General features: G+C 42.9%; 1 protein-coding gene across 1 annotated transcript in view; it reads left to right on the top strand.

Moving 5' to 3' along the window:
* The window catches only part of PCLO (piccolo presynaptic cytomatrix protein), a 283,861-nt gene that overhangs the window by 25,674 nt on the left and 242,170 nt on the right, over positions 1–16,017 (top strand). Inside the window, exons 3-4 of the mRNA XM_033958826.1 lie at positions 6,075–7,183; positions 7,676–7,949. Of these exons, the coding sequence (XP_033814717.1) occupies positions 6,075–7,183; positions 7,676–7,949 (1,383 nt within the window). The remainder of the gene's footprint in view (positions 1–6,074; positions 7,184–7,675; positions 7,950–16,017) is intronic.

The following is a 16,017-nucleotide window of genomic DNA, read 5'->3' as shown; positions in this document are numbered from 1 at the left end:
TTGGACAAGTTCCTGGAAGAAAAGTCCATAGTCTGTTATTGAGAAAGACATGGGGAAGTCACTGCTTGCCCTGGATCGATAGCATGGAATGTTACCTTGATTGGCCACCATGAGGACTAATGGGCTTGATAGACCATTGGTCTGACCCAGTCAGGCTATTCTTATGTTCACATTCGATACATGATTTTCTCTATTCAAGGACTCAAACTCTGGAACTCACTCCCCTTTCACTTCATCATCAGGCAGTTTAAAGCTGAATTAAAATCTTTCCTTTTCAGAGATGCCTATTCATAGGGTTTCTACCCCTCTATCTGCATTCAGGGCAGGAGTTTCTGCAGACATGATGTAATCTTCCCATTTGTTACTTTCCTACCCCTCTTTTCTATCAGAAAATTGTAGTTCCTGACCCTGCTCCTCACTCTTCTGACCATGTCATATATACAGTATCAACTGCACTCTTTACTCCCAACCCCTCATTGAATTTTAAATTGCCTAGAAGGTCATGACCATTGTGTGTGGTAATAATCCCAAATAAAATTTGGAAATATGTAGAAAGAAAAGAGGAAGTTTTGGACTTACTCAACTAAGTTCTCCCCTAAGGATCCTTGGCTTTGCTGTACATTTGTAGAATGGGTGGAGTGTTCTGGGATGACATGGAGTAATTGAAGGTTGAAGCTATGAGGTACAAAATCAAAATGAAAATACGTCTAAAAACCTGCCTAAATTGGCAAATGAACGATCAAAAACACAGGTCGTCCAAGTACCAATAATCGAACAGGGTTTTAGATGTATCTAAAACCAACCAGCTTAGGCCTTTTGACTACCTCTGTGCGCCCAAAGGGGCGTTTTTGGAGGAGTGGGTAGGGTGGGAAAGTGGGTGGGATGTGAGTCGACCTAGATTTAGTTATCCGACAGCCAGCCATAATTAAAAAGTTAAACAGATCGCCTGGACAGAGCTTATACGTTTTGACTTAGACGAAGTCAAAACAGGTATAAGTTCTGGACCTGGCCGCTGAGCTGATCGCGGCTGCTGTGATCAATTCAGTGGCCCAGGCAACCTGTGCCCTCCCCCCCCTGTAATGAATGCCGGTAGGAGGGATGCCCAATCCCTCCTGCCCGAACCTGTCGCGATCCCCCACAACCTTCCCTGGCAGGAAGGATGCCCAGTCCTTCCTGCCCAACACCATGAACCCCCCGCCAAGGTAGACCACCTGACCACCACCCCTCAGCCCAGCTGGAACTCCCCCCCCTGCCTAGTCCACCCGAACCCCCCCTCAGCCCACCCAAAACTCCCCATTCCTTTTGTAGTTGGATGGTCAAAGGAACCCTTTCAGCCCGCCTTCACCAAAATGGCAAACTTTCCCCTTCCCGGTGCATCATGGGAAGCATCAGGGAGAGGCCTAATGCCCTGATTGGCCCTGGCGCCTATGCCAACGGGAATCTTATGCTTGACTCCCAGTGCATTCTGGGATGCACTGGGAGTGGCCTAATATTCTGTTTAGGCAAATTCCTTAGGCCTCCCCCCCCCAAAAAAAAAATAAAAGTCTTCTTTTGGGCGTTTGGGACTTGGGCAAATTTGTTTTGGGGAATAGGGCTTAAAAATAGATGTAGTAGCGGTCTGGGCGATTAAACGCCTGAACTTTCAGGTAGGAAATTCTTTTTCACTGAAAGGGTGGTTGATCGCTGGAATAGTCTTCCACTGCAGGTGATTGAGGCCAGCAGCGTGCCTGATTTTAAGGCCAAATGGGATCGGCACATGGGATCTATTCACAAGGCAAAGATAGGGGAGGGTCATTAGGGTGGGCAGACTATAATAAAACTGAGACTAATACAAAACACCGCCGTTCGCCTAATTTTTGGGCTAAGAAAAAACGATCACATCAGCCCCTACTACAAAAAACTACACTGGCTTCCAATAGAAGCGCGAATTCTATTCAAATTCGCTTGCACCTGTTTCAAACAAGCCTGGGGACTAGCACCTTCATACCTACAAACTCACTTCACCCTATACAACCCCACAAGAACGACCAGAAACAAAAACATCTTTGCATACCCAAAGATTACAGGCTGCAGATACAAATCCTTCCTGGACAGAACCTTCCAGTTCCAAGCGAATAGACAGCAAACCTGGCTGAAAAACCACATAAACGAACCAAACATGACTTATAATACTTTCCACAAATCGATCAAAACCACCCTATTCGCTAAATTCATCGGCTAAAACGGTCCCTTCCCCACTAAGACCCCTCTCACGGATGTTCTAAATCTTTCAGACACTCATTACCCTTAGATCTCCAATTAATATGTAAGTTACCATTTAGACTATTGTACTGCATCTAGTCTCTTTATTCGGTACTGTATTTAAACTTATTGTATGTTTTGAATTTGGACTCACTCTACTATATTATATGTGAATTTATTGTATTGTATTAGTAATGTACTGTACTTGTTATTCGCTGAATGTCCAGCCTTCTTACAATGTAAACCGCCTAGAAGTCGCCTGACTATGGCGGTATAGAAAAATAAAGTTATTATTATTATTATTATTATTATTATTATTATTATTATTATTAGATGGGCCGTGGCCCTTATCTGCCGTCTGTTTCTATGTTTCTAGACTATTCTAAAAAAAATACATTTTGGATGATTTTCCAAGAATGGACATTTCCCTGCTGCCTACTTTGGGCGCCTGGGCCTTAGGCCTAAAAGGGACTTAGACGTGGATTTTTTTTTTATTATGCCCTCCCCATGTTTTTGATGAATTCATACTTGTTTTTATATTGTTCTTTGATTTGCTTTTTCAATGGAAATGTAGGAATAACACAATGGCCTTGGTTTGCAGGGTTGATGAAGCTGCAAAGGCAGAATTTATGGTCTCCATGAAAAAGAATCTCTCTGTCATTGATCAACAGTGACACCTACTGGCTGGTTAAATAATATGTTCAGGAAGAAACTGCAATCCGTGCTCTTAGTCAGAGAATTGCAGGGATTAGACTAGATAGGATGGGGTGCATTCAAATCTACCTCATCCGGAATCGTTGTGGATTTCCTGAAGACCTGAGAAGCATTGTGCTAGACTTAAGTGCTATTTTACTCCCTTCTTTTATATATGAATTAAGAGAGGAAAAGGCAGAGCTCTTGAAAACTAATCTCAAATTGATAAATTAGTACAGTAAAAGGGATTTATCTATAGCCTGTGTGCTGACCTTTTATTTCGCTGTTATTCTGTAAATGGAAAGAAGGCAATTAAGAATTTGGTGACTGTTAAAGTGTGCAGACTAGACTGTCTGGATAGCCAGTCAATTCTCAGCCATGTGGACGTGTCAGTTATAGAATAATAGTAATTATTATTATTATAAATAGTAGATAAATGGCTCCCATGAGGTTGTGCAGTGTTGACAGCCCTCATTGCTTACAACTGACCAGATTCAGGCTCTAGGATTGCTGAACTTTCGGTCCTCACTCACTTATTGTATTTATGTCAATGTATTATCTTTCCTGCTTGAAAAAATTGCAATGACTTAGAGATATTTAGGGGAATGCAAAACAGATGAGCATCCCCAGATCACAGTATCTGATCTGAACCCTGTTCTCGATTTTGTTGGAACTACAAAGTTGCAGGAAGAAATTACTGGGGTGAGCAAAGGTGCATATTACATTACATTAGTGACATGTCCTGTTGGTGCAAGTGACAGTACACTGCCATCGTTATCTGCACGATTAGATGTGGTTGTCAAGTCCCCTTCCAGGTGATAGAAACACACTGCACTGTACTGCTGTTTGTTACATGAGAACATAAGAATAGCTTTACTGGGTAAGACCAATGGTCCATCAAGCCCAGTAGCCAATCCAGGTCCCTAGTAACTGGTCAAAACCCAAGGAGTAGCAACTTTCCATACAGAATCCCAAAGAGTAGCAACTTACATGCTACCAATCCAGGGCAAGCAGAGGCTTCCCCCATGTCTTAATAACAGACTATGGACTTTTTCTCCATGAATTTGTCCAAACCTTTCTTAAAACCAGCTTCGCTATCCACTCTTACCACAACCTCTGGCAACGCGTTCCAGAGCTTAACTATTCTCTGAGTGAAAAAATATTTCCTCCTATTGGTTTTAAAAGTATTTCCCTGTAACTTCATCGAGTGTTCCCTAGTCTTTGTAATTTTTGACTGAGTCTACGGGTATGATTCTCGCTTAGGGTGTGAGAGGTCCTGGGTTTAACTCCCAGATGAGCCCTCCTTCTGGGAAAGCAGGTGAGGTTAATACTGGTTAAGCTTTTAGAGCACCTCTGGCTCAGTGGTTAAAGGCACTGCTTCCATCATGGGTTCAAACCCACAGGAAGCTGAAATAGGGTCCAAATCCAAAGTATGATTAGATACCCCAGCACCTATTCTTATCTGAGTGTGTAGCTCTGTGGTTAGAGCTACAGCCTTTGTACCCTGAGGCTGAGGGTTCAAACCCATCACTGTTCCTTGTGACCCTGGGCAAGTTACTTAATCCCCTCATTGTGCCAGTTATACTAGCTAAGAGTCCACCAGGACAGAAGGGAAATATGAGAAAGTAGCTGAATGTAAAACCACATAATTAAAAGATAAATATAATGCCATTTTTGCCGGAGGTTGTGGTAAGAGCGGATAGCGTAGCTGGTTTTAAGAAGGTTTGGACAATTTCTTGGAGGAAAAGTCCATAGTCTATTATTGAGAAAGACATAAGGGAAGCCACTGCTTGCCCTGGATCGGTAGCATGGAATGTTGATACTCTTTGGGATTCTAGAATCTTATTTCTCGTTGGGATTCCGGAATCTTGCTATTCTTTGAAATTCTATAAGGAATGTTGCTACTCCTTGGGTTTTGGCCAGGAACAAGTGACCTGGATTGGCCACCGTGAGAACGGGCTACTGGGCTTGATGGACCATTGGTCTGACCCAGTAAGGCTATTCTTATGTTCACTGACAATGTCACCAGCAGTGAAATAAGTACTTTCTAAGCATTCATTGCAGTGCAAGGATTTGGAGGGGGGTGAAAGCAATCAAGAAGGAGGCTCGGCCACTCCCTGGTTGCAACAACCTTCTGGTATTTGAATTGAATTTTTGTAGGGGCCCTTTTACTAAAGCATAGTGTGTGCTAATGGAATTAGTGCACCCTAAAAGCCCTAATTCTCAAAACATGCATCCTGATTGCAGACAGTGGTAAGCGTCCTACCACCATCTGGTAGTCAAACGAGGCGCACATTTTTTTTTTTAAAGATGTCAGAGACAAGACACCTACATTATAGGCCTCTGTAGTGCTTCTACAGAGACACATACCCACACTTAAGCACGCCCAAGGTGAGCCATGGGAGTGGTTTCTCCCAGAAGTGGCCTTGGGTAGGCTTAAGCATCAGTGTGCGTCTCCGTAGATGCGAGACAGGCCTGCAAAATGCTGGAGTGTAGACATGATTATGAATAGGACGCCAATGTATGATTGATGCACGATCGATGGCGGCTTCTTAGGCGGCCATCGATATTGGCGTCTAATATATAATCAGGCCCTAAATGCTTTACCTCCTATTTTGTATCTTTGGGTCATGTAGCACAGTCCACACTAATGTCCATTGGTGCATTCTAAGATTTAGTAAAAGGACCTCTTAGCTAATTCCCTTCCCCCATCTCAGCAACCAGTTAAATGCTTACACACATCTTGTACTACTGGGTTAAGCTTTACAATAAAAGTTGCAAAGCCACAAGATTTTTATCATGACATTTGGCCCAGCAGCAGGAGATGATGCTCTTAAATGCTTCTGTAGGGTTGAGGGGTGGGAGGGATATGCTAATTCAGTTCAATGCAGATATTTGGAGGTTTTAAAACATAAATAGTGTAACTGTGCTCTGCCTCTCTCTAAATTTAAGATGGGGAGAGAGTTTCCTGCCAATGTAGGAGGGCTTTTAACTAAAGTTTGAACTAATGTTTCTGCCTGCAAAAGAGGAAAACTGAAATGCATTATTTTTAGAATTTCCAAAAATGTAGTATTGTAATAATTGTATTTTATTTACAGCTTTGCTAACATAATGAATTTTTTCATTTCTTCGTTCCATAGATCAAAGAATGGCTTTGTTTGAATTGCCAGATGACACGGGCACTAGCCATGGATATTGCTGCAGTTCCTGGCCCTGCCTCAAAGCTTCTTCAGCCAAAGCCAAAAACACTTCCTGCTTCTTCACCTACTAAGCAAGTTTCCCAGCCACAGCAACCTCCGCAGAAAAGATCTGACCACACCAAACCTCCAGAACCCAAAAAGACAACAGGTCTAACGAAGCAGCCATCAATGGTAGGTTCTCCTCCACTGAGGGCAAAACAGACACTTATTGATTCTCAAGTCCCAAAACTTTCTCAGGAGTTGAAGCCTGAACTCAAATCAGACCAGAGACAACTAAAGATTGTGAAGGATGACTTAGGGCAATCCATTATGCAAAAACATTCCATTAAGGCAGCATCTGTCCCTCAAACCTCTTTGATAAAAGAAGGATCACAAGCTGCCAAAGTGTCATCGTCAGTCCTGCCTCAGTCCATTGATTTGGAAAGATCTGATCTTGCCAAGCCATCACAAGTTATTCTTTCAGATAGGCATATGGATATCACCTCCGATCCCCGAGGCCAGCAGCTTATTTCTGATCAAACAACAGATTATAAGCCTTTAGGATCTGACCCTATAAAAGAAATAGAGGCTCCAAAGCTTGTTGAACCAAAATCAGTTAAAGAAGATCCCAAGAAAGCCGAAACTAAAATGCACCCTAAATCCGAAGTCATGCAAGTGCCAAAAGGATCTGTTGGACTCAAACCAAGTCTACTACATAATCAAGAGCCACCAAAATCTAAAGAGCAAGCAAGGCGTTTCAGTCTTAACTTAGGAAGCATGACTGAAACCCCTAAGTTCCAACCTACCACCCCTCAAGAAACAGTAACAGGGAAACTGTTTGGATTTGGAGCATCCATATTCAACCAGGCCTCTAGTTTTATGTCTACAGCAACCCAAGGGAGCACTCAACCCCAGGGTACTCAAGGCTCTGCTAGTAAACAGCCCCCTCCATCTCCATCACAACCACACATTTCAAAGATACCACCCAAAGAAGTTAGCCAGGCTACATCATCTTCAAGAACAGCACCCATAAAAATTGAAACAAAACCTTCAGCAGTTGAAAAAATGGAACTTCCTAAAACGAATATCACTGCAACAAAGCCGGAGCAGAAACAGGATCCCACGATAACCAGTAAACCTCAGGTGGCATCTAAAGAAGTCCCTGGACACCCACTGCTGCAGAAGAAACCATCCAAAGCAGATGGTAAAGACACAAAACCAGAGCAAAAACCGGTTCTTGCTAAAGAAAGCAAAGCCAAAGTGATAGAATCTAAAGACGCAGCAGTAGAGAAGAAAAAATCCAAAACAGATAACATGGTAACTGTTAAGGATACAAAGCTGGAGCAGAAACCGGTTCCTACTAAAGACAGCAAAGCCAAAGTGGTAGAATCTAAAGACGTTTCTGGATCTGCAACAGTCGAGAGGAAACCGTCTAAAGCAGATAGCATGATATTTGTTAAGGACACAAAGGCGGAACAGAAGGAAGCTTTCGCTAAAGACATCAAACCTCAAACTGTGGAAACTAGAGAAATTTCTGGACGTAGAGAACTAGAGAGGAAACTGCCCAAAGCAGATAGCATTGCAACTGTGAAGGGCCTAAGGCTAGAACAGAAAGAGGCTTTTGCTAAAGAAAGTAAACCTGAAGGGGTGGAATCTAAGGACATTTCAGGAGATCTGGAGTTACCGAAGCTCACTCAGGCCAAAAAGGCATGCCAGCTTTGCAAAACTGAATTAAATATTGGGTCTAAGGATCCTCCCAACTTTAACACATGTACAGAATGCAAAAGGATAGTGTGCAATCTGTGTGGATTTAACCCCACTCCACATCTAATAGAGGTATGTAGTCTATATATATATATATATATGTTAAAACCATACGCATGTTCTAGGTGAAGGAATGCCAAGAAAATGTAATTCAGGCCTTTTAAAATGATGTTAAATGCTTTAGTACAGTTGATAGTGATAGTTTTGCATTTTTCAATGCTCTCAACAAATGAATGTTGAAATAATGTAAAGAAAACAGGTGATATTCAAATCACGCAGAGCACCTACATTTAAAAACCTATTTCCCCTTTTACTAAATCACGATGGGAGCCGCGCCGAATGCTTCACGCTGCTCTCGGCGCTCATACTGTTCCTATTTTCAGCTGATGTTCATCTTTATAGGTTTAAATGCCATTTGACTCTTTAATATGTTTTCCCCTCTCCCCTCACTCACACACAGTGGTCAGCAGTATTGGAGCTGCCTTTAACTCAGATATTCATTGTCTAAGCATTAGCATTCAACTTCCGATGCAGATGCCGACTGATCTCAGTGCCGGCATGTACATAGTTAAGAGGGCAAAGAAAGGACGATCTTACCTGTATGGGCACCAGTACAGAATACTGCTGGTGCCTGCACAATTGCCTGCTCCTTTTGAGGAATTCAGTTTATAGCTTGTCTGAAATGCCATGTCTTTGATACATTCCTTGATTCACTTTTGGTATCTTGGATTTTATTCTTTGCTAATGACCAAGAAATTGGACGCAACAGAATTAGAGGCTTGTTCACCAAAAACTCATTTATACCAGGAAAAAAACCCTGAGGTTCTAGCTATTAGTGAGGAAGTGCTATTCTGTGTGTCATTGAGAGGCAGGGAATGAACACTGACCATGAAAGTGGCCTGGGATTCCGTTCCATGTTTTCTTAGGAAACTGAAGATAGATTACAGTTTATAAAATTAGACATACAACATAATATCATTTACATAGATTAGGATTGGTTTCAAGGAATAAGAGCATCGAGACAGAAATGAGTAACAAACATTAACTGCTCATTTGAGAGAGCCACGTGTGGAAAGTCAAAGCACTTTGATTCTCTAACTGGTGCCATTGTCGGCAGCTGCATTAAAAGCAGCTGCTGATTGTGTGTGAATCATGAAATGGTGCCGGTTTACCAGGCCTACCTTTGATGTGAATCCTGTCTGTGTAAGTGTTTTAGGCCGCCTAATGCCACTTCCAGCGTTAGCCACACCTACAGTGGCATTAGACGGCCTAAAGCGCCTACAGAATCACAATTCTGGTGTTGATTTTTTTAGATGCTAGTAAGCACCTTGAGCTTACAGCCTGGCCTCCCTGGGTAGGCCCACTCTTGCTATCAGAAGCTAAGCAAGGCCAGGCCTGGCTAGTACCTGGATGAGATCCCACTGGGGACAATCAGGTGCTGTAGGCTGCAGGACTCTATGTTGGGCAGCATCAACATAGTGGAGCCACCACTCCTGTACTCTGCCTTGAAACATCACAGGGAGAATTCCTCACTGTTGGTGGTTGACTCAAAGGCACTTTGAAATGCAGTTAAAAATGGTGTTGAAATGGCAATTTTACTGAGCTTGGGTGCCTTAAAAAATTGGCACCATTTAGAGAATACTTTTGCACATTTTAGGGACCTGTCCTCACTTCATGCAACTTCAGAATGCAAAATATAATAGGGGAAAGGGGGTTGGACTCGTATGCCATCTTTTTGTGGTTGATTCACATATATACAGGTACTTATTATGTCCCTGGGACAATGGAGGATTCATTGACAGGGATTTGATCCCTCAACCTCAGGGTGCTGAGAAAGCAGCTCCATCACTAGGTCACTCCTCATTTACACAAAGGGTTTCCAGGTCTAATTTTAAAACTAAGGAGTTAGGTATTCATATGGAAATGCCAGTGTTATTCCCGGATATTCAACGCTGGCCATCTCTGTGTATGACGGTCTTTTAGATGTTTTCATGACGTGCTCTTCTGGTTTTCATTCCTTACGTTGGTGGTGTTCTTGGAGTCTGAGCAGTTTTCATTCTTCTTTTCATTCTTGGTGTTTTACTCTGCGTGTTCCCTCTTTGCTACATTCAAACTCATGAACAGGGCACTTTTGACAAATTATTGTCTTCAGTTTATCTGTGTCAACTACTATGCAGGTGACAAATGGGCATGCATTTACATTTGACAAAAAAAAATAAAAAATACATGCATATTTCAGAGGACAAAGAGGTCTTTTTACTAATCTAAGGGGAAATGTGGCCTTAGTTTTCTCTTACACGGATATTTCCAGTGCACTAAGGCCATTTTTACTGATTTTCTCTATGTTCCTTTCATGGTCATGCATTGATTGACACCTTTTTTGTCAGTGATAAAGGCTCCTGCAGCAATCCTGAGCTGAAAAGTGCATGGTAATGTGGACACAGAAATGATAAGTTCTCAATTGGCGCACATTCCCAGCACACGAAAAACTTCTTTTTCATTTTTCATGGATGGTCATGTCTGGGAGCAGGGAGTGCAGGAGCACATCCCGCAGTAAGCCCTTTTATGTTGGAGTAAGTAGTTTCGTAAGAGGACCTCTTAATGTGGAAGAAACATCTGAATGCACTGCAACCAAACCTTTTCTCGTGGACAGATAATTGAGAACATGAGGCCTTGATTTGAAGAAGGAAGAGATACTCTGAGGAGTTCAGATCGAGAGACGAAAGCACAAAGGGGAACACGAATTTCTAAATGTCCAGGAAATATAGATTATTAATTCACATTTGGAAGATTTTTCCCGTACACAATACATCTTATAAGTTGATCTGAGGTATTAGAGACCACACAATTTGTGTCCATTCATTTAGGGCCCCTGATGAAGGCTGAGAATTTGCCAAAACACGGACCGAGTAGGGTCCGAGTCTCACTCATATAAGCTTGTACAGTGACATTTTTGTACCTAATAAACGCTGAGGTTGCTTCATTCTGTTTTAATATGATTATGTGAATTCATAAACTATTTCCTGGATATCCAGAAACTCGTGTTCCACTTTCTGCTTTCGTACTCTGAGGAGTAACTTCGGAGAGTTATTTCATGCATTGAATGACCTCCAAGAGGATGTGGTAGAAATGACAGTAGAAGACTTTAAGAAAATCTGGATAAACTCAGTCATTCCTTAATAAATAAATGAAGGAACATCCCAGATCAGCAGGGTTATATGACATGTGAAGGGAAGGCATACCAAGGGGGGCTCTGCAGTTTCCATAGGCCCTTGTTTCTAATCAAGTCATCTCCCCCCTTTTACAAAACCTTAGCATGGTTTTAGCACCGTCCATGGCGGTAACAGCTCTGACACTCGTAGAATTCCATGAGCGTCGGAGCTGTTACGATTGCAGCTGGCAATAAAAAACACAGTAGAGTTTTGTAAAAGGGGGGAGAGGGGTTATCGGCTGTTGGCTTAACCACATTCATGGTTTAATCACTGCACATTTTTAACTTGTGTGAAAAATAGAACTCTTCCAATGGGAGCTCACTCATTATTAATGAACGGCATGTAACCGCTTGCAACTACTTGTGCAAAAATCCCCCACATCTGCCCCCATGGCAGATGAAACTCAGGTTAATATATAACATATCTCTCCCTCCCTTCCCGGGAATGTGTGATTGTCATTCCTTTCAAGTTATTTTGTATTATTTTATATTGTACATCGTGTTTACCTTTTGCAGGACAAGGCGGTATATCAAATTTGAATAAACATAAAAATAATATGCCCCCCTTTAACAAGCCACGCTATCAACTGCCACATGGCAAAACCCCCGAAGCCCTTTAAATTCCTATGGGCTTTGGGCAGTTACCGCAGTGGTAGCCGCTAGTGGATAATAAGAGGCAATTTTAGAAAACTTGCATGTCTCTAACACATCTAAATAGTGGATCGATTTTTCACTCCGTCAAAAATTACAAAGACTAGGGGACACTCAATGAAGTTACAGGAAAATACTTTTAAAACCAATAGGAGAAATTTTTTTTTCACTCAGAGAATAGTTAAGCTCTTGAACGCATTGCCAGAGGTTGTGGTAAGAGCAGATAGCGTAGCTGGTTTTAAGAAAGGTTTGGACAAGTTCCTGGAGGAAAAATCCAGAGTCTATTATTGAGAAAGACATGGGGGAAGCCACTGCTCACCCTGGATCGGTAACATGGAATGTTGCTACTCTTTAGGATTCTAGAATCTTGTTAGTCTTTGGGATTCTGGAATCTTGCTATTCTTTGAGATTCTATATGGAATGATACTACTCTTTGGGTGTTGGCCAGGTACTAGGGACATGGATTGGCCACTGTGAGAATGGGCTACTGGGCTTGATTGACCATTGGTCTGGCCCAGTAAGGCTATTCTTATGTTCTTATGACATATGAGTGTCTGCAGCCAGTGGCGTATGGGGGTGAGGCATGGCGATCTGCCCTAGGCTTCGTGTGGATGGGGCCGTCTCCACCTCTTAAGAACATAAGAAGTTGCCTCCACTGGGTCAGACCAGAGGTCCATCGCGCCCAGTGGTCCGCTCCCGCGGCGGCCCATCAGGTCTATGACCTGTGAAGTGGTTCCTGACCATTTCTATAACCTACCTCTACTTCTATCTGTACCCCTCAATCCCCTTATCCTTTAGGAACCTATCTAAACCTTCCTTGAACCCCTGTAATGTGCTCTGGCCTATCACAACCTCCAGAAGCGCGTTCCATGTGTCAACCACCCTCTGGGTAAAAGAGAATTTCCTAGCATTTGTTCTAAACCTGTCCCCTCTCAGTTTCTCCGAGTGACCCCTTGTACTTGTGGTTCCCCACAGTCTGAAGAATCTGTCCCTGTCTACCTTCTCTATGCCCTTCAGGATTTTGAAGGTTTCTATCATGTCTCCTCTAAGTCTCCGCTTTTCCAGGGAAAACAGCCCCAGCATTTTCAACCTGTCAGTGAATGAAAAGTTTTCCATACCTTTTATCAGTTTAGTCGCTCTTCTCTGGACCCCCTCAAGTACTGCCATGTCCTTCTTGAGGTACAGTGACCAGTACTGGACACAGTACTCCAGATGTGGGCGCACCATTGCACGATACAGCGGCATGATGACTTCCTTCGTCCTGGTTGTGATACCCTTTTTAATAATACCCAGCATTCTGTTCGCTTTCTTTGAGGCTGTACCACACTGTGCTGATGCTTTCAGTGTTGTGTCCACCATCACCCCTAGCAATAATCCCCCCCATTTTGTAGCTCAACATCGGGTTCTTTTTCCCTACATGCATGACCTTGCATTTCTCTATGTTAAAACTCATTTGCCACTTTTTTGCCCACTCTTCCAGTCTCGTTAGGTCCCTCTTCCCACTCTTTCCCTTCCCCTGTACCTCTAGTTCACCACCGCGAGCAACAACTTCAACGTGCGCCTGGTGACCACATCGTCTCTCCTGCTGATGTCACTTCCAGGTGCTGCACATAGGAAGTGATGTCAGAGGGAGAGCCGACGGGGTTACAAGGAGCATTTTGAAATTTTTGCTGCTTGTGGCGGTGAATAACTAAAGGTGCGGGGGAGGGAAAAGGGGATTGGGGGTGGGGCACCACTGCCCCGAGCGCCTCTCAGCCTCACTATGCCACTGTCTGCAGCAAGCACCGTTCCAAAGGGAGGTAAATGTGCCAATCTCTGTCATTGTAACCAAATCAGAAATGCAAATGTCTCAGTTTTTTAACTGGGGACCTCTCATATACTGACAGACTGAAAAAGCTGGGGCTTTTCTCCCTGGAAAAGCGACGACTCAGGGGAGACATGATAGAAACCTTCAAAATCATGAAGGGCATAGAAAAAGTGGACAGGGACAGATTTTTCAAACTAAGGGGAACCACAAGTACAAGGGGGCACTCGGAGAAATTAAAAGGGGAAAGGTTTAGAACAAACGCCAGGAAGTTCTTTTTCACACAGAGGGTGGTGGATACATGGAACACGCTGCCGGAGGATGTGATAGGCAGAAGTACGCTACAGGGCTTCAAAGGTACCTAGAGGACAAAGGGATTGAGGGGTATAGATAGGAGTAGAGGTAAGGTTATAGGGACAGGATTAGAGGTAAATTATAAAATTAGTCAGACCACTGCTCAGGCAGTGGGCCTGAGGGGCCGCCGCGGGAGCGGACCGCTGGGCAGGATGGACCTCTGGTCTGCCCCAGCGGAGGCAACTTCTTATGTTCTTATTGCTTCTAGAATTAAGTACCAATAATGACACATTGAAAATCCCGAGTGAGCTCTTGCTTTTTCCTGCTGGACATGCTGCAACCTACACGTTTTTCTCAGTCTTAAAAGGTATTTTACAAAAAAGCTCCATGTGAATTGCGCCTTTTCTGAAATGATCTTCCAATTGTGACTTTCTTTCTATGTAGACAACCTATGCAAAACCAGGTTTTCTATAAAACAAATAAGCATTATACAGATATCACAGAGAAAATATACAGTAGACAGTTTTTAAAGCATCAATCACAATCAAAATCATTCTGTAGGGTGACTCTAAACCAGAACACATCCACCATGGTATACAGTCGAGCCTATTTACCAAGGGGTATGCAATGACACTAATGGACACATAGATTCCGTACAAACATAAGGAAGTTCTTCTTCACCCAGAGAGTGGTAGAAAACACCCTCCAGGGATTCAAGGCAAAGTTAGACAAGTTCCTGCTGAACAAGGACGTACGCAGGTAGGGCTAATCTCAGTTAGGGCGCTGGTCTTTGACCAGAGGGTCATCGCGTGAGCGGACTACTGGGCATGATGGACTACTGGTCTGACCCAGCAGCGGCAATTATGTTCTTAAATATCTTAACTTGAAAAATACCCCTTTGGGGTGTGGAATGTGTTATTACCGTGCAGATCACACAGAGAAATTTAACAAAATTGAAGAGAAGCTCATTGAATGTGGGCTGGATCTGGGTCTCAGCTAGCAGACAGATTGAGGGTGTTTTGTGTCATGCGCTGATGTACAGGCTCATAAGTCCCTCTTAAAATGAAGGCAAAGACTTCTGAAGTATCCTTCACCTTGAATTATAGCACTCCGCTAAGGTCTACCCAGAGAAGCTGTATCAGATATTGGCGAAATTCATTGTCATTCTAGGTAACCATTTGTATCTTGAGTGGGAGAAACATCCTTTTTGTCCAAAGTTGTAGGAGTTGTCAGTGCGTTCACATTTTCTTAGATTTTTTTAAAACCCTGTTGGGCCTGGTTATCCAGGTGTGTTTGTTTATTTTCCTGTTGAGGAATCAGCAAGGAATCGACATTATACTTTTGGATCCAGATGGATTCTGTCAGTAGCATATTGGCCTCTGACAACATGAACTTCAAAAAGATGACATCTGCTGCAGTGTAATTGATGTATTCACTGTTCTCTTCTTGGCAAGCAGCCATCATCTATCTGGAACCGGACTGAAATACTTCACTTGTAGATGTTGTACGTGTCTGGATTTCTTAGCACCTGCTTAGTTACGATTAGCAGAGATCCTGAAGGCTGGATGGATGATCTTGCTTTTCACTCTTTACCTGTACACGATTGAGTGGATCAAGATAAATGCTGGCTTTTACAAAGCTGCTGGCTGGGGAGGCAAATGCTCTGACACTCAAAGAATTCCTATGAGCGGCAGAAACCTCTTCCACTGTTTAGCAAAAGGAGCCCAAAATCTATTTCTGTAACATTATACGATAAACTGCTCCAATTCAGGGACAGGAGGGGCTGATGTAGAAACCTTGAATTAAAATTAAGACTAAATTCAGTAAATTGTGCTCAAAATTCAGCAGCAAAAAATAATGCAGATGGAGCGCTTTTCATAGAATAGCACTTGGAACCCAATTCTACACCAAATTTGGGGCATGAGGATGGACACCAAATGAAACCTGGTGTAAATCCTGGCTAGTAATATAGGCCTGGAACCCCAGAATTCAGTGAACGTCACTGATTCCCCCCCCCCATGCCCTTGTCATGGCCACTCCTTTAAAAAAAATTATTGATTGATTTTCAAATTAAATCACCAAGAATAACTTGTACAGAAAGCAATATTGGCTATTATATATACATCGAAGAATACCTAAAAAGACAAAAGAATAAATCTTAGCTAATTATGCTCAAGTCC

Source organism: Geotrypetes seraphini, chromosome 9 (assembly GCF_902459505.1).
Source record: "Geotrypetes seraphini chromosome 9, aGeoSer1.1, whole genome shotgun sequence".
NCBI lineage: Eukaryota > Metazoa > Chordata > Amphibia > Gymnophiona > Dermophiidae > Geotrypetes > Geotrypetes seraphini.
Note: the sequence above shows the minus strand (reverse complement) of the source record. Positions and strands in the feature narration are given on the sequence as shown.